The 25,000-nt window shown below is 47.5% G+C and overlaps 1 protein-coding gene across 2 annotated transcripts in view; it reads left to right on the top strand.

Moving 5' to 3' along the window:
• The first annotated feature begins 9,442 nt into the window (after window positions 1–9,442).
• mapk8b (mitogen-activated protein kinase 8b) overlaps window positions 9,443–25,000 on the top strand; it is a 31,874-nt gene continuing 16,316 nt past the window's right edge. The window contains exons 1-5 of one of the 2 annotated variants that reach the window (XM_076266853.1): window positions 9,443–9,662; window positions 17,392–17,573; window positions 23,362–23,491; window positions 23,656–23,714; window positions 24,225–24,363. In XM_076266853.1, coding sequence (XP_076122968.1) covers window positions 17,452–17,573; window positions 23,362–23,491; window positions 23,656–23,714; window positions 24,225–24,363 — 450 coding nt within the window. In that variant the 5' untranslated portion in view covers window positions 9,443–9,662; window positions 17,392–17,451. The remainder of the gene's footprint in view (window positions 9,663–17,391; window positions 17,574–23,361; window positions 23,492–23,655; window positions 23,715–24,224; window positions 24,364–25,000) is intronic. The other variant, XM_076266852.1, reaches the window with a different exon arrangement.

The raw sequence follows: 25,000 nt of genomic DNA, 5'->3' as shown, positions 1-25,000 counted from the left end.
TGTTAGTGTAGAGCCCTGACACATAGCCAGGGTTACGAACGTGCCCATCCTACACACACACACACACACCTCTCTCCTCCAAGACCTCTGCCAGGGTCACAGAGGTGCCCATCTCACACACACACACACACACACAATACATATACACGCACATACACACACATCTCTCCTCCGACACCTCTGCTAGGGTCACGAATGTGCCCATCCTACACACACACACACACAAACACACACACACATACACACAACACACACACACAAACACACACATACACACACACACACACACACAACACACAACACACAACACATACACACACGAACAACACACACACACAATAAACCATTCACATGATCTCAAATTGAAACTCTACTATCAAAACCTAACAAGCCTTTGTCAAAATGTCACTCTGATGACAAAATGATACACACTTGCATCATATGAATACACTTCCAGATTAGCAGCAACACACTAATGTACTTTATATAAAACACTGCAGTTTTTATTGTTCACTGTTTTATTGAGTGCACTCAGTTAGCATTCTGTGAAGCTCAATGCAACACAGTTTTTGTTATGTTGTTTTTCCAACAAAGGTTTTCACAACAACTAAAAATTGAAGTACTGAAAGGTTACAAATGACATCAACTCAATACTGTACATCACAGCACTATATTTTACAGTACAGTAGAGTAAATGCAATACAGTATGCATTTGCAGTAATGCAAAAATAGAGTAAAACAAAAATACTGTAAAACCAACAATTCACTTCTATAAATACAGAAAAACAGGCTTAGATGTGGTGGACTCTCTGCCCAGCTTCCCTCATTGTCAGGCCATGATTTATCACAGGATCCACCAAAGTTGCTCTAATATCATCTGATATATTGCTCCGTGCAAAGCCTCTTCCACCACCTCCTACTCCTCTCTCTCTTCCTCTTCCTCTACCTCTTGCTCTCCCTGCCTCCATGCTTGCTAAGTTCTCAAAATGGCTCAACTGAGGCCTATTTGTGGCTGGCTGATTGGTGTTCCGTTTTATAAGTATTTTCAAGTGTGTGTCAAGTGTTTTCAATCACCCAATGTGTTTTGTATTTTGAATATATGTGTTGTCCCAATGGTACCCATGAAATTTCATTTATGAACAAAGTGTCTTGTGTATGAAATAGTGTGTAGTGTGCAGGAACAAGTGTGTTGCAGAAAAGTGCATGTGTTGCAGAATTACACTGTGTTTAAGGTATAGTAACAAAAGCTTCAAGTTGTGTTACTTTGGTCTAAGCATGTGTCTAGTGTTCAAGCAACAGGCAAAATCTGTAAAATGCGAGTAGTTGACAAACAGCAGCTAACCACAACAATCCAGCTGTGTTCTAACATTAGCTTACCAGCTAAGATGCTATCCAGCTGTGTTCTAACATTAGCTTACCAGCTAAGATGCTGCTAACTGCTGATAACGTTGCCTGTTTAAAGAGTTTTATCTCTGACATTGATTTGGTGGTGATGAGAACACAGTTGTTAATTTGCATGCATGAGTATATACTAGCCTACTGTGATTGAAATAAAAATATATAATTAATTAAATTATCACCTAATGTCACATATAAGGAAAGAACGATTTATGTTTCATTTAGGCTAAATTCTAATATTGTGTTGGTCATACTATAGAATAATTGATTGCTGTCTGTTGAAAAATATTGCATATTAAATCACAATTGCAATATTGGTCCAAAAAAATCACAATTAGATTATTTTCCAAAATCATTCAGCCCTTACACACAGAAACACACACGCATGCATCCACAAACACACAAACACACAAACACACACACACACGCATGCATGCACAAACAAGCAACATGAACAAACAAACATACACACACACACACACGCATGCATGCACAAATAAACAAGCACATATACACACAGGAACACACACACACACACACACACACAAATAAACAAGCACACATACACACAGGACCACCCAAAAACACGCATGCATGCATACATAAACAAGCACACATACAGTACACACACACACACACACACACACACACACCACACGCATGAATGCACATGAATGCATAAACAAACAAGCACACATACACATAGTAACACATATGCACAAACATACACACACACACACACACACACACACAGGAATACACACACACACACACACACACACACACACACACACACAGGAATACACACAGCTAAAAGACACAATTCAAAATATGCACAAATACAGAGCACACACACATAACTCAGAATCACAACACACACACCTGAGAACCGCAACACCCACACATGCACACACACACACACACACACACACACACACACACACATACCCCTCAGAACCGCAACACACACACACACACACCTCAGAACACACGCAGTTCAAAACCGCAACACACAGACAGCTCAGAACCATAACATACATTCAAATCAGCAACACACACAGAACTGCAACACACACAGTTCAGAACCGCAACACACACATTTCAAAACGGCAACACACACACACACACACACACACACACACACACACACACACACACACATACACACCTCAGAACCGCAGCACACACACAGCTCAGAACTGCAACACACACACACACACACCTCAGAACGGCAGCACACACACAGCTCAGAACCGCAACACACACACACACATAAGCACACACACACACAGCTCAGAACCGCAACACACACACCCACACAGACATAAACACACACACACACACCTCAGAAACCGCAGCACACGCAGTTCAGAACCACAACACATGCAGTTCAAATCAGCAACACACACATCTCAGAACCGCAACACAAGCAGTTCACACACACACACACACACACACACACATAGCTCAGAACCGCAACACAAGCAGTTCACACACACACACACACAGCTCAGAACCGCAACACACACACCCACACAGACATAAACACACACACACACACCTCAGAAACCGCAGCACACGCAGTTCAGAACCACAACACATGCAGTTCAAATCAGCAACACACACATCTCAGAACCGCAACACAAGCAGTTCACACACACACACACACACACACACACATAGCTCAGAACCGCAACACAAGCAGTTCACACACACACACACACAGCTCAGAACCGCAACACAAGCAGTTCACACACACACACACAGCTCAGAACCGCAACACAAGCAGTTCACACACACACACACAGCTCAGAACCGCAACACAAGCAGTTCACACACACACACGGCGCCCAAAGTGCTTCACAGTGAAGGGGGAACCTCACTAACCACCACCAATGTGTAGCACCCACCTGGGTGATGCACGGCAGCCATTATAAGTAAATACGTATAAGTATACTCTTTTGATCCCGTGAGGGAAATTTGGTCTCTGCATTTATCCCAATCCGTGAATTAGTGAAACACACTCAGCACACAGTGAACACACAGTGAGGTGAAGCACTTTTTGGAGGCAGCCGTGGCCTACTGGTTAGCGCTTCGGACTTGTAACCGGAGGGTTGCCGGTTCGAGCCCCGACCAGTAGGCACGGCTGAAGTGCCCTTGAGCAAGGCACCTAACCCCTCACTGCTCCCCGAGCGCCGCTGTTGTTGCCGGGATTAGTGTGTGCTTCACCTCACTGTGTGTTCACTGTGTGCTGAGTGTGTTTCACTAATTCACGGATTGGGATAAATGCAGAGACCAGATTTCCCTCACAGGATCAAAAGAGTATATACTATACTATACTATACTAGCGCACACTAACCCGGAGCAGTGAGCTGCCTGCTACAGTGGATCTGACAGGTCTTTCAGCATCATCACATCATTACATCATCAGTGCATCTGACAGGTCTTTCAGCATCATCAGCCTGTTGGCCAGGCAACCCAGCAGAGCTTCATCAGACCCCGTTGCCCAGGCAACCCAGACTCCTGCATCTTTCACCTGCCACTGGTCCAGAGCCCCTTGGTGCCATCAGATCCCACCGTCCGAACTGCCTGGGACGTCACGTGGGGCACTTCCCCTCGGTCTGGGACGTCACGTGGGCACTTCCCCTCGGTCAGCATCTTCTGGACTCCCACGACACGCAATGCCAGCTGCTGCCAGCTTCCACTCTTTAGTCCCTGCTGCTACTGATGCCCGTGTGGCTGCTAGTGCTGCTACTGGTGGTGGTGGCATTAAGCTGGCACAGTGTGTGGCTGCTACTGGTGGTGGTGGCATTAAGCTGGCACAGTGTGCTGTTACTGGTGGTGGCATTAAGCTGGCACAGTGTGCTGCTACTGGTGGTGGCATTAAGCTGGCACAGTGTGCTGCTACTGGTGGCATTAAGCTGGCACAGTGTGCTGTTACTGGTGGTGGTGGCATTAAGCTGGCACAGTGTGCTGCTACTGGTGGCATTAAGCTGGCACAGAGCACTGTTACTGGTGGTGGTGGCATTAAGCTGGCACAGTGTGCTGCTACTGGTGGCATTAAGCTGGCACAGTGTGTGGCTGTTACTGGTGGTGGCATTAAGCTGGCACAGAGCACTGTTACTGGTGGTGGCTATAGGCTCTGGGCACCTGAGTGTGTGTGTGTGTGTGTGTGTGTGTGTGTGTGTGCTGGTGGCTCTGGACACCTGAGTGTGTGTGTGTGTGTGTGTGTGTGCTGGTGGTGGCTATAGGCTCTGGGCACCTGAGTGTGTGTGTGTGTGTGTGTGTGTGTGTGTGTGTGTGTGTGTGTGTGTGTGTGTGTGTTGGTGGTGGCTATAGGCTCTGGGCACCTGAGTGTGTGTGTGTGTGTGTGTGTGTGTGTGTGTGTGTGTGTGTGTGTGTGTGTGTGTGTGTGTGTGTGTGTGTGTGCTGGTAGCTATAGACTCTGGGCACCTGAGTGTGTGTGTGTGTGTGCGTGCTGGTGGCTATAGGCACCTAAGCCTGTGTGTGTGTGTGTGTGTGTGTGTGTGTGTGTGTGTGTGTGCTGGTAGCTATAGGCTCTGGGCACCTGAGTGTGTGTGTGTGTGTGCGTGCTGGTGGCTATAGGCACCTAAGCCTGTGTGTGTGTGTGTGTGTGTGTGTGTGTGTGTGTGTGTGTGTGTGTGTGTGTGTGTGCTGGTAGCTATAGGCTCTGGGCACCTGAGTGTGTGTGTGTGTCTGTGTGTGTGTGTGTGTGTGTGCTGGTAGCTATAGGCTCTGGGCACCTGAGTGTGTGTGTGTGTCTGTGTGTGTGTGTGTGTGTGCTGGTAGCTATAGGCTCTGGGCACCTGAGTGTGTGTGTGTGTGTGTGTGTGTGCTGGTAGCTATAGGCTCTGGGCACCTGAGTGTGTGTGTGTGTGTGTGTGTGTGCTGGTAGCTATAGGCTCTGGGCACCTGAGTGTGTGTGTGTGTCTGTGTGTGTGTGTGTGTGTGCTGGTAGCTATAGGCTCTGGGCACCTGAGTGTGTGTGTGTGTGTGTGTGTGTGCTGGTAGCTATAGGCTCTGGGCACCTGAGTGTGTGTGTGTGTGCTGGTAGCTAAAGGCTCTGGGCACCTGAGTGTGTGTGTGTGTCTGTGTGTGTGTGTGTGTGTGCTGGTAGCTATAGGCTCTGGGCACCTGAGTGTGTGTGTGTGTGTGTGTGTGTGCTGGTAGCTATAGGCTCTGGGCACCTGAGTGTGTGTGTACAGAACACAGAGGGTAGGACAGGGTTATACGAGAGAGGGAGACAGAGAAAGAGAAAGAGAGAGAGAGAGAGAGAGAGAGAGAGAGAAAGAGAGGGAGACCGAGAAAGAGAGAAAGGTCTCAACACACACACACACACACACACACACACACACGTCACAAGAAACAGCATCAACACACACCACTTCATGAGCAATAAGAAACAGCATCAAACACACACCACTTCATGAGCAATAAGACACAGCATCAAACACACACCACTTCATGAGCAATAAGACACAGCATCAAACACACACCACTTCATGAGCAATAAGAAACAGCATCAACACACACCACTTCATGAGCAATAAGAAACAGCATCAAACACACACCACTTCATGAGCAATAAGAAACAGCATCAAACACACACCACTTCATGAGCAATAAGACACAGCATCAAACACACACCACTTCATGAGCAATAAGAAACAGCATCAAACACACACCACTTCATGAGCAATAAGAAACAGCATCAAACACACACCACTTCATGAGCAATAAGAAACAGGCTTCTGGCACAGAACTCTGATGTCATCACTGATGTCATCGTCTTTAAAACCACTCTGAGCCCTTTCATGTTTCTGTGGGGAGACATGAGGATGTTTCTCTCCCTCTCTCTCCCTCTCCATCTCTCTCTCCCTCTCTCTTTCCCTCTCTCTCTCTCTCCTTCTATCTCTCACTCTCCACTCTCTCTCCCTCTACTCCCTCTTTCTCACTCTCTCTCTCTCTCTCTACCTCTCTATCTTTACTCTCCCTCTCTCTCTCTCTCTCTCCTCTCCCTCTCCACTCATTCACTCTCTCTCTCTACCCCCACTCCCTGCCATATAAAAGTAATGATTATTTAATTAAATTATTTGACCACTGTCCCTTGCCTTATGGCATTCGGTGACGTATTTGGCAGCCAGATTGGCTGTCTGTCCCTGCTGTCCGAGTAAGACTGCCTCTCCACTCGTCTCCGTTACCCTAAGGTGCGTGAACCCTGAGGTAGCCGTTCTAAGAGGCTTTGCAGACACTATCCACTGTCCCCTGCTTTGTGCCGGACAAAATACCCCCCCCCCCCCCACATACACACAAACACACACAAACACACACACATCATCTCCCCAGCACACGGCACCTGCACAAGGACACACAGGACAACACAGAGTGTGTGTATGGGTGTGTGTGTGTGTGTGTCTGTATGTGTGTGTGTGTGTATGGGTGTGTGTGTGTGTGTGTGTATGTAGACCTACTGTAGCTGTATGTGTGTGTAGTGTGCACTATTGTGGTTGTGTATGTCTGTGTGTGTGTGTGTTTATGTCTGTGTGTGTGTGTGTGTGGTTGTATGTTGTGTGGCTGTGTGTGTGTGCGTGTGTGTAGCTGTTTATGGTGCACATATCCAGGGCTCAACACACACACACACACACACACACAGACACACACACACACACAAGCATGCACACACACAAGTGATACGCCTCTCTTTTGACCAGTGTAACTCAAAAAAAGAGTTCTCCTTCAGTACAGAGTAGTCTAGTCCTTTACACCATGGTTCTTACTGGGGGTCACCAAAAATATTGGAGGGGTAGCAAATTTAGTTTTTAAAAAAGTTTAAGAACCACTGCTTTAGAACATCAGTTCTGTTCAGTGCGGAGTAGTCTAGCACACACACACACACACACAGTAAGATAGAATGGTTTTACAACCATACATCCACAGGCGTCAGAAAGATGCCTCAGATCTCAACTATCAATGCAAAATGCCAGTTTGATCACCTGAGCGAGAGGGAGGGAGAGAGAGAGAGGGAGAGAGAGAGAGAGAGATGGAGGAGGTCGCTCAGGACTTCTGAATGTCACTGCGCTTCCGCTCCGTTACTAGCGTGACCGCCTCGTGCACCGCAGCCATCCTACACACAAATCCGGTTCGCGACCCCGACGCCCCTGGCCTGCACCTAGCTAGTAGGATTTCTCTGACATACCAGTGTTGACCGCACGCACACACACACACACACACACACACACAAACAGACACACACACACTCAGACATTCAAAGTTCATCCAGTTGTGTTTAATAATGATGTAGGCCTAGGCTAGGTTTTCGGTTTGACAAAATATCACACCTGCCTTCCCTGATCGTTATAACCTACCAAATGTACCAGTACCAACGCAAATGCATGACAGAACTAGCGAAATCTAACGGCAACACGTAGCCTATTCAACCGAGGACTCAAACCAATTCTGCAGACGCACTGCGTTGCTCCACAAGCAAAGCGGGCCAGCGCTGATCTTTACCTTATAGCATTCGATATCAGGAGGGCTTCCTGTCTAAGGATCTTCAGGATATCTGCAGCTCAACCTAATCCCATCGAACATCACGATGTCGCTCAGAACCACCGTCCGGGAGCGGGAGCCAGAATGCGTCCAACCGACAACTTTTCCCCAAGACGCGCTGCTCGTCGGCCTGCGTCTGCCGTTAGCTGAATTTTCTCCATTACTCTGATTCTAACGCAGAGATCACGAGCCGGGAACCGGCCGACGCGCTCTTTCTGAAAATTTACCCTATTTTTAGTGTCCGGCCATAAGAACTCAATTGGATTACCGGAGCGGTTTGGCAAGTCACCGATCTAGCCAATCAGCGCCGCGAGGCCTGCTCGGACGCGCTCGCGTTAATCCCTGTGAGCGAGGTGCCGGTCCTCTCACAGATAATTAACCCACATCACAGCATCATCACTTTCCCACACCCGCTACAGCCTTCGCCCAGTAGCCAGCCAGTCATTGCGCCCAGCTCATACCAACTTTCCCTTCAGATTATTTATGAAACAACTAAAGTAGGCTCTGTGGTTATGAACGATTACGCAGTATTTTAGACTGACATATATTAGGCTATATGAAGCGCATCTGCTAGTTTGGGTTTATAGGTCTGTTGCTGATTGCAGGTGTTTTATTTCAATTCGCAGTCAAGTCCTAGAGGCCCACACAAAGATAGTCACACAAAGAGAGGTGTGGACAAGATCATACGTGAAGGGGAATAGCTACTGTACTGTGTGTTGAACTTGCTGTGATAGCCAACTGCGTGTTAAACTTGAGGATAGCCTGTTTAACTCGCTGGGCTAGCGGCAGTGAAGGGAAATGTAAACAGTGTTAAACTCGCTGCACCTATATGTGTTGAACTCGCTGGGATAAACTATGTGTTGAACTCTCTGGGATAGCCTAGCTGTAAAGAGGGTAAATAGCAGTGTGTTTCTCAAACTGGGATGCGAGCCGGACGGATTAGGACGTTGGGTTGGGGGAGCTACCAGCAAAGTCAGCACGCTGAGTGTGAGGTATAGTCTCGTGCGTGGTTACGGTCGTCCTAGGATTTAACTGGAGATTAATAACCCAATGAAGCGATATTTAAGAAGAAGTAGGCTAGCTCTACTGGTGTCTGATTCTGGTATGGAGGTATGGGGGGCAACATATAGTCATAATAGACTAGCCTAGACATGACAGCCCCTGCCTGTGGTGTGCAAATAAATGTTTAGTAGGCCTGTAGGTCAGGTTGGTAAGACTAATTAGCCAGCAGAATAAAATAAGTATACAGCCAGTCTAGATTTTATCAGGCGACACTGACATGTTTTCAAACAAGATCACTAGATCACAGGAATAATTGCTAGCACTGGAGAGATCATAACATTACCCCTGACAAGTATAGGGACCTGTCTATATTAAAGCACTGGGCCTACTGTTGTAGAAGAATGGAATTATATTTGACCCACTCAAAGTTTCGTGACATTATTTAGACATCGCACACATTTGGCCCCTGGAGCGCAGAGACTGCCTACGTCAGAGGCACGCACAGATTAGGTGACGTGTGACGCATGTATCCTGCGGTGTCGGGCCTGCTAGTAGTGGATTGCCGTGAAGCCCGAAGGTTGTTTCTCCAGACCAACAACAAAAACAGTGCAAGCGTACTGCCGCGAATGGAAGCGAAGAGTGGCTGACTGCCTTTCACTGATATCGTTTAATACCCCGTTTTCGTGGAAGGGGTGAGTATCCTTGACCCACATTAAACGACATGTTTTATTGTTGGTATCTTGTGGGGGAGGGTTTAGCGACAGGACGACACAACGTATTGAAACACTAGCCAGTTTACCTTGTAGCTCGAGCTAGCGAGCGAGATAGCTATCATTACCCCGAGTGCATAGCCAGCTTTAGGTAAATAATTGATGCAATTTTAGTCGAACAGGTTATGTCAGCATCTGTATTACTGCAGCTGAAGTGGCGATTAGCTGTTCATGTTATAACCTCTGTCTAACCTCCTTTATCATGATCAGATCATGCCCAGTAATGTGGCGTTTAGGCTGAACCTGGCATAGGACTAATGTTACTCTGTGGCTAGGAGCGATTTAGCAAGCTATGTTGGCTAACCAGTTACTCAGCCATCTAGATTTGAGAATCTTGGTTGTGACCCACACGATTTCGCCTGAGGAAAAAAAACAGTGATATTTTCAGCACTAACACTATGCGTTGTCAGTTGGCTGTTAGTTTGACTAAGAACGGCTTGTGGAGAATGTGAATCGGCCGCATTAAAAGTCAAATGTCACTGCAGCTCGTTCCGTCCGCTCGCTCGGTAGTGGAGGTGTCAGCATGCCAGGCGAGCCTGGAGCTAACTTAGCGTTTGGCCGCAGCCCTGCTGGACACTGCACCTTTTCGCTGGTCATTTTGCTTATTCGCGGTTTTAGGTTTCATTTGTGCTTGGTGAGAGCACTATAAGTGCGCCTTCGGCAAGCCCAGCTGCATAGCTGCCAGTCTGTATGCCAAGCTGTAATTTCTGCAGCAAGGTAGCGTTCGGCTGTTTCAATTAGCCAGGAGACTGGCGCTCTAATTGCCGCCTGTCACAGTCTAATGGTGTAGCGAGGCTGCTAATAATTAGCGCTACGCCCTTTTCCGACACGTTTGGAAACATTCGTCGGATGATCGATGTCTAAGGGGAACGAACTGGCCCGGGCTTCTGCGGCGGTGTGTGTGTGTGCGCGCGCGGTCAACACCTTGGCAGCATCGCGTTGTTGTTGACATTCGGGCGCGGTTCCTTGGATCGGCTTCTGATCATAAACAAGCTGGTAGAATTCTACCAGAGTCACGTCTGAAACGGAGATGGCTGCTGCTCAGAAGAAAATTGGCACATTTTTTAGGGTAGGGTGCGATCTTGCTTTGCTTTCAAACTGCCTTGTGTTGTTTTTCGTTATTATAGTTTTTTTTATTTTTTTTTTGCAAGGCGCAGTTGGATTTCTCTTTGAGACGTTGCACCACTGCGCGCCTGTGTGTGTGTGTTGATACTGGCCTTGTAACCGTGCATGTCAGGTAGCTTTCCGCGTCATGTGTGAAATGTTGACAAACCAGCTTGGCTCTGCTAGAGACACGGGACATTTGGTCTCGGTGCATGTAGTGTTCTCTGCTTGTGTTTGTTCTGATGTCGGATCGCTTTTGACAGTTTGACGTACAGCGTCACGTAGGAAACTGCTAGTAGCTGTGCGAGTCTCGCGCTTGTTCAGCTCAAATCTGTCTGTCACCGGCTCCGCGCTGATGGACGTTAACGAGCTGCCTGCCGTTACATCACCGCCTCTGCGACTGTATCGCGCGGCCTACTATGCTGCATGAGCTCAGATGTGGTGCTGTGTGAAGCTGAATGATGAGCTGGTATTGCCTCTTTCTCTCTCTCTCTCTCTCTCTCTCTCTCTCTCTCTCTCTCTCTCTCTCTCTCTCTCTTCCTCCCTCTCTCTCTCTCTTCCTCTCTCTCTCTCTCTCTCTTCCTCTCTCTTCCTCCCTCTTCCTCCCTCTCTCTCTCTCTCTCTCCCTCTCTCTCTCTCTCTTCCTCCCTCTCTCTCTCTCTCTCTCTCTCTGTCCACATCAGCATGATGTGGCCCTGATGTGTTTCAGTGTGTGTTCTCAGTTCTCTTCTAGCAGAGTCACACACACACACACACACACACACACACACACAGACACAGACACAGACACACACACACACACACACACACACACACACACACACACACACACACACACACTGTATGTATTTCCATAGGGGCAGAATAACTTTGTGTGTGCCTGTTTGTGGCTGTATTTCCATGGGCAGAGACACTGCTTGCGTGCGTGTGTGTGTTTGCATGCGTGTGTTTGCATGCGTGTGTTTGTTTGTTTGTGTGCGTGTTTGCGTGCGTGTGTGTGTTTGCGTGCGTGTGTGTTTGCGTGTGTTTGCACATGTGTGTGTGTTTGCGCGCGTGTGTGTGTTTGCATGCGTGTGTTTGTTTGTTTGTGTGCGTGTGTGTGTTTGCTTGCGTGTGTGTGTTTGCGTGTGTTTGCGTGCCTGTGTGTGTTTGCTTGCGTGTGTGTGTTTGCGTGTGTTTGCGTGCGTGTGTGTGTTTGCTTGCGTGTGTGTGTTTGCGTGTGTTTGCGTGCCTGTGTGTGTGTGCGTGTGTGTGTTTGCGTGTGTTTGCGTGCCTGTGTGTGTGTGCACGCCGCTGCATGTATTTCCATAGGGGCAGAGCAACGGGGTTGAAAAGGCCCCTCCACTCAAGTTTATACAGTCTAGTCCTGCAAGTTCTGTCTTACATGCACACACACACACACACACACACACACACACACACACACACACACAGTGGGCCCGGAGTTCTCTTTGCAGATGAATCCTTTGTGTGTTTGTGTGTGTGTGTGAGCTATCAGTCGAGCCTTTTCAGTAGCTGTCTTCGAGGTGCTTGAGGCTGTTGCTTTTGTGTGCGTGTGCGTGTGTGTGTGTGTGTGTGTGCATTGTGAGTGAATGAGTGAATATCTCTGGACAGACACTGAAGGAAATGTACTGTGTGTGTAAGAGACAGTGTGTGAGGGTTAGTCGTGTGTGTGTGTGTGTGTGTTAGGGGTGTAACGGTACATGTATTCGTATTGAACCGAAATGGTACGGGCATCACGGTTCGGTGCATGAATGTACACGGAGAATACACGGTATAAAAATACATAAAACTTGCGTGCGGATTAATTAATGTAATGCGGAATAATTGTTAAATACGAGAGTTACAAGAGTTCTTTAGCGACACCTAACGCCAATCTGTAGCCTCGCCTTAGCTCTGAAGCTCTGATTGGTGCCTATGTTGTTTTTTTGTCAGGTCGTAGGTCGAGTCAGTCAATCAGAGATAGCAGCACGCGAGTGGTGGCAACCCACAAGAGTTACAGCCAGGACCTGCTGGTCTCTTTAAGATCGCAAGTTTGAGAACTTCAGTTACAGTAGTACAGGCGAGAGAGTGGTGGATAAGACGAAACTGTGTGTCGGCGTTGTTCAGCAGTTGTTGGGTATGTGAGTGGAAATATATCGAACATCCTACACATATTCGACGCCATCACCCAGATGATGTGTAGGCTACCAATCACTGAAACGAGAAAAACTTGCGCTTTACCAGCCTTTGGATACACATACAAATAGGACCAAAACCTATGGCTTAAAATGATTTCATAATGACAAAAAGCTACGTAAATCACGTGGTAATTACCTTTTTGTTAGGGTAACTTGTAACTTCTCACATGAGGAGCTGGCAGTGTTAAGTGCATAGACAGCAAAAGAAAGTGTCAACGCTAACCAGGCTAATAAACAAACCATGCTACGGTGAGTTAACGTCGAAGGGTAAAGTCACGTGACTTGTAGTTGTAGTCTATTTATGAAATGAAAGGAGCAATTTCGTTTTTTAAAAGAAGGCAAAAATAGTGTGATATTTTCACAGCCAGTAGATTATTACTTTACACACACTGAAAAATATTGAGGCAAATTGTAGATCCTCCATACACAACTAAACACGGATGTTGAAGGTCCTTCCATACACAACTAAACACGGATGTTGAAGGTCCTTCCATACACAACTAAACACGGATGTTGAAGGTCTTGCTTAAGTGGATTTTTAAAAATGGGTCATTCCACGTCAGTTCAACCAGGGCCCACGCACTTAGGTCTCAAAAAATTCTGAAAAAATTACCAGGTGTACCTATGTTACCCAGGAGACACACTGTAAAATTACTCTTATGTAAGATCAAAACTTTCCAAGATACAGCCAGTTTTACAGGGGGAGGGGGTGCCTTTTTTTTTCAGCTTCTTTTTTTTGTCAAAGTTCACAAGCCCACAGTGCAAGAACTAAACCATGTAGGAGGCTCAAATTTTGCATGCTGGTACATAAATAGGAATAGTATAAAAAAATATAAATAGGCCCATAAAACATATTGATGTTAAATTTTTAAAAGTGCGTGGGCCCTAGTTGAATTGACGTGGAATGACCCAAATCATTATTCTATGTAATTTGCACTTTCAGAAATAAGAGATGCTGTAGGCCTGTTTTCAGTTTTTATAGCTGATTGTCTTATTTTGTTTACAAGTTACAGATAGAGTCTGGGTACTTATTGTACTGTTTACATCTTACACTTCAGGCTGTTGCAGATAGCTCATGGGAGAGGCTGTATGAGACTAGGTGGTACAGCCTGAGGTAGGGGTGGGCGATATATATCGTCTGCGATAATATCGTGATTGTTGTTTTAACGATGTGCAAATTTACATTATCGAGTATTTAAATTACTTATGGGGGGAAAACACTCGAAATAACGCATTGAAACCCCATACATTCACTAAATCCAGGAGGTGTATGCAAGAGAAGCCCCGTTGCAGCAGAGCAAGTGTCACATGATCCCTAGTGGGTCCACGTTGTCACACACAGGTCTAATGTTTATTTTGTGTAGCGAGATCAAGACGTAGCCTACAAGGGATTTTGTGCAGCTACTTCTGTTCATGTAGCATTGATGAGACAGTCCTTTTTCCTACATAGGTAAACAAAGAACTCTTCTCATGTAACCCTTTTGTAAATGGACTAAAGTTCGCTCTAAATATCTACGTGTATCGATTATGCTAACCGTTAGCATCTCTATGGGATTTCTCATATACATTAGCCATAAGCTAACACATTAGTTTCTATTCTGTAACTTGGAATGCTAGCCTACATGATTTCTCTTAAACAAAACATCGAAGGGAATAACTGAGATGTACTCTGTTGGTCTGCTTAGTTTTACAGTGAATCCTAAGTAAAGGTTTTTGAAAGGAACTTCAGCTTCAGACTTTCTCTTGAGAAACTGTTAGGCCTAGTCATCTTCTCTAATGTAGCTGGCTAGACCATGTTCCACACACACAAGTGGGGGCAAAATTGGAAATGTGTCATAGAGTGACAATGCATTGGTTGATTTGGTTAAAAAGTCACAGGTTAGGTTATTGGTTATTATTGTATTGATGCTATTCATAAATAATGAGCTGTAAAGTAACTCAGACTTTTACAATTTTTTTTAAAGGATATCGACTAATTATCGTTATCGTCAAAATCACAAAAAATATCGAGATATTATTTTTTGTCCATATCGCCCACCCCTAGCCTGAGGCATGCACAATAAAAAAAAAATGCTTTCTGCATTTTTGTTTTGCTTTTCCCTCCATTGTACCGAACTCGTACCGAACCGTGATGTCCGAACCGAGGTATGAAGCGAACCGTGACTTCTGTGTACCGTTACACCCCTAGTGTATAGTGTGTGTGTGTGTGTGTGTGTGTAAGAGTACATGTAGCCTGTGTGTGTGTTCATGGCTGGTGTTTTGGTGAACTGTGTGAGTGTGTGGCCATAGTGGCCGAGCTTTGAAATGCTCAAATGTAACAGTGTGTGTGTGTGTGTTAGCCGGAGACGTTCGGTGCCTGGGTCTAGCATCCTTGGGGCCCTCAGTACGGCGTTCCAAATCTCCCTAATGATGCGTCTTTTAACGACACACACACACACACACACACACACACATACACATACACGTGCGCACACACACACACACGTGCGCACACACACACACACACACACACACCATCTCTCATGGCAGTTCTATGTGGTGTGCTCTGGCCCGGAGGCACAGGGGAGAACAGAACTGTCATCTGACCTGTGAGAGAGCGCAGGACTTTATTCTGACCTGTGTGAGAGCAGAACAGTCATGCCATCTGACCTGTGTGAGAGCGCAGGACTTTATTCTGACCTGTGTGAGAGCACAGGACATGCCATCTGACCTGTGTGTTAGCGCAGGACTTTATTCTGACCTGTGTCGCCTGTACCCTGAGTTAAAACGTGTACAGTGTGTATGTGTGTGTCTCTGTCTCTCTCTCTCTCTGCCTAAAAGCGGCTCAGTATTGCCTAAATGTATGATTTTATGAGAGAGAGAGAGAGAGAGAGAGAGAGAGAGAGAGGTTCTATACATATATCTCATAGATTCTAGGGGTGTAACGGTTCATGTATTCGTATTGAACCGAAACGGTACGGGCGTCACGGTTCGGTGCATGAATTTACACGGAGAATACACGGTATAAAAATACATAAAACTCGTGTGCGGATTAATTAATGTCATGCACAATTAGTGTTAAGTAGCGAGAGTTACGGGAGTTCTTTAGCGACACCTAACGCTAATCTGTAGCCTCGCCTTAGCTCTGAAGCTCTGATTGGCGCCTATGTTCTTTTTTTGTCAGGTCGTCGGTCAAGTCAGTCAGTCAGAGATGCAGCACTAAGCGAGTGGTGGCGACCCACAAGAGTTAGAGGATCCGCTGGTCTCTTTAAGATCGCAAGTTTGAGAACTTCAGTTACAGTAATGTTAGTACAGGCGAAAGAGTGGTGGATAAGATGAAACTGTGTCGGCGTTGTTCAGCAGTTGTTGGGTATGTGAGTGGGAAAAATGCTAGAAGGCTACACATATTTGAAGCCATCACCCAGATGATGTATGCTACCAATTACTGAAACGAGGGATAAAAAACTTCCCCTGCGCTTCAGCAGCCTTTGGATACATATACAAATAGGGCCAAAACCTATGGCTTAAATTAAACGATTTCGTAATGACAGAAAGCTATGTAAATCGCGTGGTAATTACCTGTTGGGGTAACTTGTAACTTCACATGAGGAGCTGGTAGTGTTAAGTGCATAGACAGTAAAGTGACAACGCTAACCAGGCTAATAAACAAACCATGCTACGGTGAGTTAACGTCAAAGGGCAAAGTCACGTGACTTCTAGTTGTAGTCTGTTTATGAAATGAAAGGAGCAATTTCGTTTTTTTTTTAAAAAGGCAAAATAGTGTGATATTTTCACAGTTAGTAGGCTAGATTATTACTTTACACACAATGCAAAATATTGAGGCAAATTGTAGATCCTTCCATATACAACTAAACACAGATGTTGAAGGTCTTGCTTAAGTGGATTTTTAAAAATATTTTTTCTATGTAATTTGCACTTTCAGAAATAAGAGATGCTGTAGGCCTATTTTCAGTTTTATAGCTGATTGTTTTATTTTGTTTACAAGTTACAGATGGAGTCTGGGTACTTATTGTACTGTTTAGCCTACATCTTACACACTTCAGGCTGTTGCAGATAGCTCAGGGAAGAGACTGTATGACACTAGGTGGTACAGCCTGAGAAATGTAAAAAAAAATGCTTTCTGCATTTTTGGTTTGCTTTTTCCTCCATTGTACCGAACTCGTACCGAACCGTGATGTCCGAACCGAGGTATGAACCGAACCGTGACTTCTGTGTACCGTTACACCCCTAATAGATTCTCTCCCAAATCTCGTGTGTGTGTGTCTCTCCAGGCCCTGCGGCACTGTTATAAACCTATAGATTCTCGTGTGTGTCCAGGCCCTGCGGCACTGTTATAAACCTATAGATTCTCGTGTGTGTGTGTCCAGGCCCTGCGGCAGCGGCCGGTGTTGGAGGCCCAGTGCACCCTGCAGGCGTGGTCTGTCAGCATGAACAGGAACAAGCGGGAGAAGGAGTACTACAGCATCGAGGTGGGCGACTCCACCTTCACTGTGCTCAAACGCTACCAGAACCTCCGCCCCATCGGATCAGGAGCACAGGGCATCGTCTGGTGAGTGAGAGAGTGTGAGGGAGTGTGTGTGTGTGTGAGAGAGGTGGGGGAATACACTTTCACTTTACAAATGTCATTCATATCTGTGAGAGGGCTGCGGTCCTGTGTGTGTGTGTGTGTGTGTGTGTGTGTGTGTGTGTGTGTGTGTGTGTGTGTGTGTGTGTGTGTGTGTGTGTGTGTGTGTGTGTGTGTGTGTGTGTGTGTGTGTGTGTGTGTGTGTGTGTGTGTGTGTGTGTGTGTGTGCTTGTGAGGGTGCTGCAGTCCTGTGTGTGTGTGTGTTTGTGAGGGTGCTGCACACACTCACACACTCAGTCTTGTGTTTTTAGTGGTCAGGCTGGGACTGTTGGACCTTTACTCACACACACACACCAGTGTTGCGCGGTCCGCCCGAAATTAAGCAGTCGCCTGCGGATGACCGCGGTCACCCGCGGTAATAAGTCATAAAAAAAATAATATTTTAATGATATTCGGGTCATTTGCGGGTGGGTCAGTTCAAATTAATTAAATATATATTTTTTAAAAAATACTTAAAGAAGCACTATGCAGGTCTGGTTATTCCTTCACTGTTTCTGGGTTTTCGCCTGATTTGGGCTCGCATTTTTCACGACATAGCTCCCTCTGCAGCTTCGGTAGCAAGTGACTGCTACGCTAAACCCCCACTAGCTAGCGAGCTAGCCTTCAAGAAACCAAGATAAACACATACAGGGCTCACAATAAAACGGTCGAGCAAACACTTTGTTCAAATGACTTATCAAATCACATTACAAAAACGAAGTTCACCCAAGGGTAGGCTACTTACAATTTCAACAGCAACAAAGCCATGTCGGAGTCCGTTTTGCAGTCTTCTTAGAAACTACAATCTGACTACATTACTACTAGATTGGATACTTCCGCTGAGTCACATCCGGATGTGTTCGGACCGCGACCAGAAAGTTGCATATTCGTTTTTTCCGCGGAGAAGCACTAGGGCAGGGGTCACCAAATGGCGGACCGCGGTCCGAGTCCGGACCCTGACGTGATCCTATCCGGACCCAGACCATAATAATTTAGATTTTCACGGAAGATTTCAAAGCTGCGCTAAATGTTTCGTAGGTTAGGATAACCGCTTCAGGAACCATCATCTCGCTAGCTGCTACACAGCCAGTGAAATCTGTGCATTCTGATAAAGTCGAGTCAGTGAGTAAAGTAGCCTACTATGGGGAAGAGACTCACTGATAGCCAGACAGGGAAAACGAGCGAGGAGAGGAGACGGGACGAGAAACAATCGGATGGATATGTAAGTTAGCGAAGTAAGTTATTTTCAAATCATGGATTGCTCAAAGGGGAGAAAGCTAGACAGCGAGAACAGAGCTTTATATAACGATCGGCGCAATTACCACGCAGAACTGTCACGTCCATAACGTCAACTTAATAGCCCTACGTAGGCATTGTGTTGGCGTTATGGGTGTGACAGTTTTGCGCGGAATTGCCCTGGACCGACTCCTATACATATTCTGAGATAGGCGATTGTTAAAAGCGCCAATTTGAAGCACCTAGCGCCAATATGAAGCTAGGCCTACCCATTTAACAGTGAACTGACACCACAGAATATTTACAATTTAATTAAGAGGGCAATATGATTGATCTACCACAATCTTAACAAATCCATTCACTGCCTAACAACGTGATGTTCCTTAAAGGTTTCCAGGATTTCAGGTCAACATTAAAAAAAAAAAAAATAGAATTAAACTTGCTGATTGATGGGTTCAAGGAACCAGCTGTGGAATATCCATCCTTGTCTCAGCTCAAATCTTATTTTAAGTTCACGTTAAGATAGCTTAAAATAGCCGAGACTACTCAGTTTATCTCCCCAATTAGGGCCTACTCTTATCTTCCTTATTTCTCCTCATTTCGAATGTTGCCTTTAGGCTACTAATTTTATTTCACATTAAACATTAGGCCTAGGCCTACAACTAGGCTCCATCCATCCATCTATCCATCCATACGGTGGAGACGGTAGAGACGGTAGAGGTGGAGACGGTAGAGGTGGAGACGGTAGAGGTGGAGACGGTAGAGGTGGAGGAGGTGGAGACGGTAGAGGTGGAGACTGTAGAGACAGTAGAGATGGAGACGGTAGAGACAGTAGAGATGGAGACGGTAGAGGTGGAGACGGTGGAGACGGAGACGGTGGAGACGGTAGAGGTGGAGACTGAAGAGGTGGAGACTGAAGAGGTGGAGACTGAAGAGGTGGAGACTGAAGAGGTGGAGACTGAAGAGGTGGAGACTGAAGAGGTGGAGACTGAAGAGGTGGAGACTGAAGAGGTGGAGACTGAAGAGGTGGAGACTGAAGAGGTGGAGACGGAAGAGACTGAGACGGAAGAGGTGGAGATGGTAGAGACGGTAGAGATGGAGACGGTAGAGGTGGAGACGGAAGAGGTGGAGACGGAAGAGGTGGAGACGGAAGAGGTGGAGACTGTAGAGGTGGAGACTGTAGAGGTGGAGACTGTAGAGGTGGAGACTGTAGAGGTGGAGACTGTAGAGGTGGAGACTGTAGAGGTGGAGACGGGTAGAGGTGGAGACGGGTAGAGGTGGAGACGGGTAGAGGTGGAGACGGTAGAGGTGGAGACGGTAGAGGTGGAGACGGTAGAGGTGGAGACGGTAGAGGTGGAGACTGAAGAGGTGGAGACTGAAGAGGTGGAGACTGAAGAGGTGAAGACGGTAGAGGTGGAGACGGTAGAGGTGGAGGAGGTGGAGACGGTAGAGGTGGAGACTGTAGAGACAGTAGAGATGGAGACGGTAGAGGTGGAGACTGTAGAGACAGTAGAGATGGAGACGGTAGAGGTGGTAGAGATGGAGACGGTAGAGGTGGAGACGGTAGAGGTGGTAGAGATGGAGACGGTAGAGACGGTAGAGGTGGAGACGGTAGAGGTGGAGGAGATGGAGACGGTGGAGATGGAGACGGTAGAGGTGGAGACGGTAGAGGTGGAGACGGTAGAGGTGGAGGAGGTGGAGACTGTAGAGGTGGAGACGGTAGAGGTGGAGACGGTAGAGGTGGAGGAGGTGGAGACTGAAGAGGTGGAGACTGAAGAGGTGGAGACTGAAGAGGTGGAGACGGTAGAGATGGAGACGGTAGAGGTGGAGGAGGTGGAGACGGTAGAGGTGGAGACTGTAGAGACAGTAGAGATGGAGACGGTAGAGGTGGAGACTGTAGAGACAGTAGAGATGGAGACGGTAGAGGTGGAGACGGTAGAGGTGGTAGAGATGGAGACGGTAGAGGTGGAGACGGTAGAGGTGGAGACGGTGGAGATGGAGACGGTAGAGGTGGAGACGGTAGAGGTGGAGTCGGTAGAGGTGGAGACTGAAGAGATGGAGACGGTAGAGACGGAGACGGTAGAGACGGAGACGGTAGAGACGGAGACGGTAGAGACGGAGACGGTAGAGGCGGAGACGGTAGAGGTGGAGACTGTAGAGGTGGAGGAGGTGGAGACTGTAGAGGTGGAGGAGGTGGAGACTGTAGAGATGGAGACTGTAGAGATGGAGACGGTAGAGGTGGAGACGGTAGAGGTGGAGGAGGTGGAGACGGTAGAGGTGGAGGAGGTGGAGACGGTAGAGGTGGAGACTGTAGAGACAGTAGAGATGGAGACGGTAGAGGTGGAGACTGTAGAGACAGTAGAGGTGGAGACAGTAGAGGTGGAGACGGTAGAGGTGGAGACGGTAGAGGTGGAGACGGTAGAGGTGGAGGAGGTGGAGGAGGTGGAGACGGTAGAGGTGGTAGAGATGGAGACGGTAGAGACGGTAGAGGTGGAGACGGTAGAGGTGGAGGAGGTGGAGACGGTGGAGATGGAGACGGTAGAGGTGGAGACGTTAGAGGTGGAGTCGGTAGAGGTGGAGACTGAAGAGATGGAGACGGTAGAGACGGAGACGGTAGAGACGGAGACGGTAGAGACGGAGACGGTAGAGGTGGAGACTGTAGAGGTGGAGGAGGTGGAGACTGTAGAGGTGGAGGAGGTGGAGACTGTAGAGATGGAGACGGTAGAGGTGGAGACGGTAGAGGTGGAGGAGGTGGAGACGGTAGAGGTGGAGGAGGTGGAGACGGTAGAGGTGGAGACTGTAGAGACAGTAGAGATGGAGACGGTAGAGGTGGAGACTGTAGAGACAGTAGAGGTGGAGACAGTAGAGGTGGAGACGGTAGAGGTGGAGACGGTAGAGGTGGAGGAGGTGGAGGAGGTGGAGACGGTAGAGGTGGAGACGGTAGAGGTGGAGGAGGTGGAGACGGTAGAGGTGGAGGAGGTGGAGACGGTAGAGGTGGAGTCGGTAGAGATGGAGACGGTAGAGACGGAGACGGTAGAGACGGAGACGGTGGAGACGGTAGAGACGGAGACGGTAGAGATGGAGACGGTGGAGACTGTAGAGGTGGAGACGGTAGAGGTGGAGGAGGTGGAGACTGAAGAGGTGGAGACGGTGGAGACGGTAGAGATGGAGACGGTAGAGACGGTAGAGGTGGAGACGGTAGAGGTGGAGACTGAAGAGGTGGAGACGGTAGAGGTGGAGACGGTAGAGGTGGAGACGGTGGAGACGGTAGAGGTGGAGACTGAAGAGGTGGAGACGGTAGAGGTGGAGACGGTAGAGGTGGAGACTGTAGAGGTGGAGACGGTAGAGACGGTGGAGACGGTAGAGGTGGAGACGGTAGAGACGGTGGAGACGGTAGAGGTGGTAGAGGTGGAGACTGTAGAGGTGGAGACTGTAGAGGTGGAGACGGTAGAGAAGCTGAAGACGCGAGAAATAATAAAGACACGCCTCCAGGAAAAGCCATATATGGGAAATATTTGGAAAGGTTCTTAAAGAAGATGACGGTAGTGCAAGTTCTGTTCTATGTTCTTCTTGCGAAGCCATTTAAAAGTATGAGAGCCACAAAAGAGGCTCGAGCAACATACAGTAACTCGTCACAAACGCGGCACTGGTAGAGTCAGCCTTCCCAGCCAAACCGAGGAAGTGCAATTCCCAGAACAGATACAGACCTCATGCAAGCAATAGATAGCTTTATATACTGACCTGGAACAGCTTTTTTAGACTAGGTACAAGACCTATTGACAAGTCGCTCAGTAAAATAATGCTGATACTTTGCCACCTGCCCACGTTTAACTTTAAGCCTACAGCCGTGAGCAGGCGTCTGCAGGAATAAATGTTCTCCAGGAATGAATGGTACGCAGGCTACACAGCCATATCTACCAGTATGTATAGGCCATATAGGCATTCGCACATACATAAAAGTTACTTTGGTTCGTTGTGTCTGTTACTTTAAACAGTGTATGTGCTTCAGTAAAGCTTTGTGCTTCATTCATCCAACCAGTTCTTATGCTAACGTTTTGACCAGCAATGTATCTCTCTTGCCTACCTTGCTGCCTTCACCATTTCTGTTTTCGAAAGAAAAATGTATGTCCATTAACATGGCCTTGAAATCTTGTCTTAGTGTTTAGCTTATCCTTTGCTGGTTGCGTGCATGCTCGCGCTCTTATTCTCATTCTCTCTCCTGCGCAAACATGTCCTGCATATGTGTAGTTTTACTGCATAACGTTTCGCAAATAAATTAGTTTGTTTTACAGAAATGGCCTACTGTCACACTGCATGGTAGGCTATAACCAAAAGCACACATTTTGTAAATAAGCGGGTCGGGTATAATTTTGTCCTAATTAATATTCGTGGTCCGAGTTGTGGTCCGGTTGATAAAAATATTGGGCCGCTTGTGACCAAACCCGTGCAACACTGACACACACTCACAGTTGCTCACTCACACACTCTTGTGTTTCAGCTCCGCGTATGACCACAACCTGGAGCGCAATGTGGCCATTAAGAAGCTGAGCCGGCCTTTCCAGAACCAGACCCATGCCAAGCGCGCCTTCCGAGAGCTCGTCCTCATGAAGTGTGTCAACCACAAGAACGTAAGAGACACACACACACACACACACACACACACACACATGCCTATAGAGAATTAGAGAATAGAACTATATTTGAGAGTGTGTAACCATATGTAGATATTGAGAGGTAGTGTGTTACCTGTGTGTGTTTGAAGTCATGACGTGGTGCTGTGTGTGTGTTTCAGATCATCGGCTTGTTAAACGTCTTTACCCCTCAGAAGACACTTGAGGAATTTCAGGATGTGTAAGTGACATTTATTCAGCTCAGTGTGTGTGTGTGTAAGTGATTGTGGGGCTTTGTGCACTTACAGTATATGACCACCCCCTCTTTATGTTGCTGTCTTTTTCCACTCTCCCTCTCTATCCTACTCTCTTCTCTTCTCTTCTCTTCTTCTCTCTCTCCTCTCCTCTCTCCTCTCCTCCTCTCTCCTCCCTTCTCTCCTCCCCTCTCTCTCTCTCCTCCTCTCTCCTCTCCTCCTCTCCTCCTCTCTCCTCCCTTCTCTCCTCCCCTCTCTCTCTCTCCTCCTCTCTCCTCTCCTCCTCTCTCCTCTCCTCTCCTTCTCTCTCCTCTCCTCCCCTCTCTCTCTCCTCTCTTCTCCTCCTCTCTTCTTCTCTCCTCCCCTCTCTCCTCTCCTCTCCTCCTCTCTCCTCTCTCCTCTCCTCCTCTCTCCTCCCCTCTCTCTCTCCTCCCCTCTCTCTCTCTCCTCTCCTCCCCTCTCCTCTCCTCCTCTCCTCCTCCTCCTCCTCTACTCAGGTACCTGGTGATGGAGCTGATGGATGCTAACCTGTGTCAGGTGATTCAGATGGAGCTGGACCACGAGCGCCTCTCCTACCTGCTCTACCAGATGCTGTGCGGCATCAAGCACCTGCACGCAGCAGGCATCATTCACAGGGTTAGTCACACACACACACACACACACACACACACACACACACACACACACACACACAGATACACACACACACACACACACACACACAGACAAAGGATCAGGCCATACCTTAACCCAACATACTACCCAGCCATTGGTCATTCTCTAAGGAACTGGGCTAGCATGCAGGTGTGTGTGATGTGATGTGTGTGTGTGTGTGCTGGTAGCGTAGTGGCTAAGGAACTGGGGACAGTGGCAATATCACTGACATGGAAGTGGTTTTGCGTGCGTGCGTGCGGTGAAGCCACTACAGACGGTCCAGAACGTAGTGGCGCGTCTTGTTTACAATCAACCAAATCGCTCCTCTCTGTCTCTCTCTCTCTCTCTCTCTCTCTCTCACTCTCTCTCTCCTCTCTCTCTCTCTCTCTCTCTCTCTGTCTCTCTCTCTCCCTCTCTCCTTTTCTCCCTCATCCCCCCCTTTCTCTCTCTCTCTCCTTCTCTCTCTCTCTCTCCTCTCTCCTTCTCTCTCTCTCCTTCTCTCTCCCCCCCCCTCTCTCTCTCCACCCCCCCCCCTCTCTCCCTCTCTCTCTCCTTCTCTCTCCCACCCCCCCTCTCTCTCTCTCTCTCTCTCTCTCTCTCTCTCCCCCCCCTCTCTCTC

Source organism: Alosa pseudoharengus, unplaced genomic scaffold, assembly GCF_046254945.1.
Source record: "Alosa pseudoharengus isolate Yale_2024_CS ecotype anadromous, Long Island Sound unplaced genomic scaffold, YU_APseudo_1.1 YU_APseudo_1.1_scf_4, whole genome shotgun sequence".
NCBI lineage: Eukaryota > Metazoa > Chordata > Actinopteri > Clupeiformes > Clupeidae > Alosa > Alosa pseudoharengus.
The sequence above is the reverse complement of the archived record's forward strand: the minus strand, read 5'-3'. Positions and strand labels throughout refer to the sequence as shown.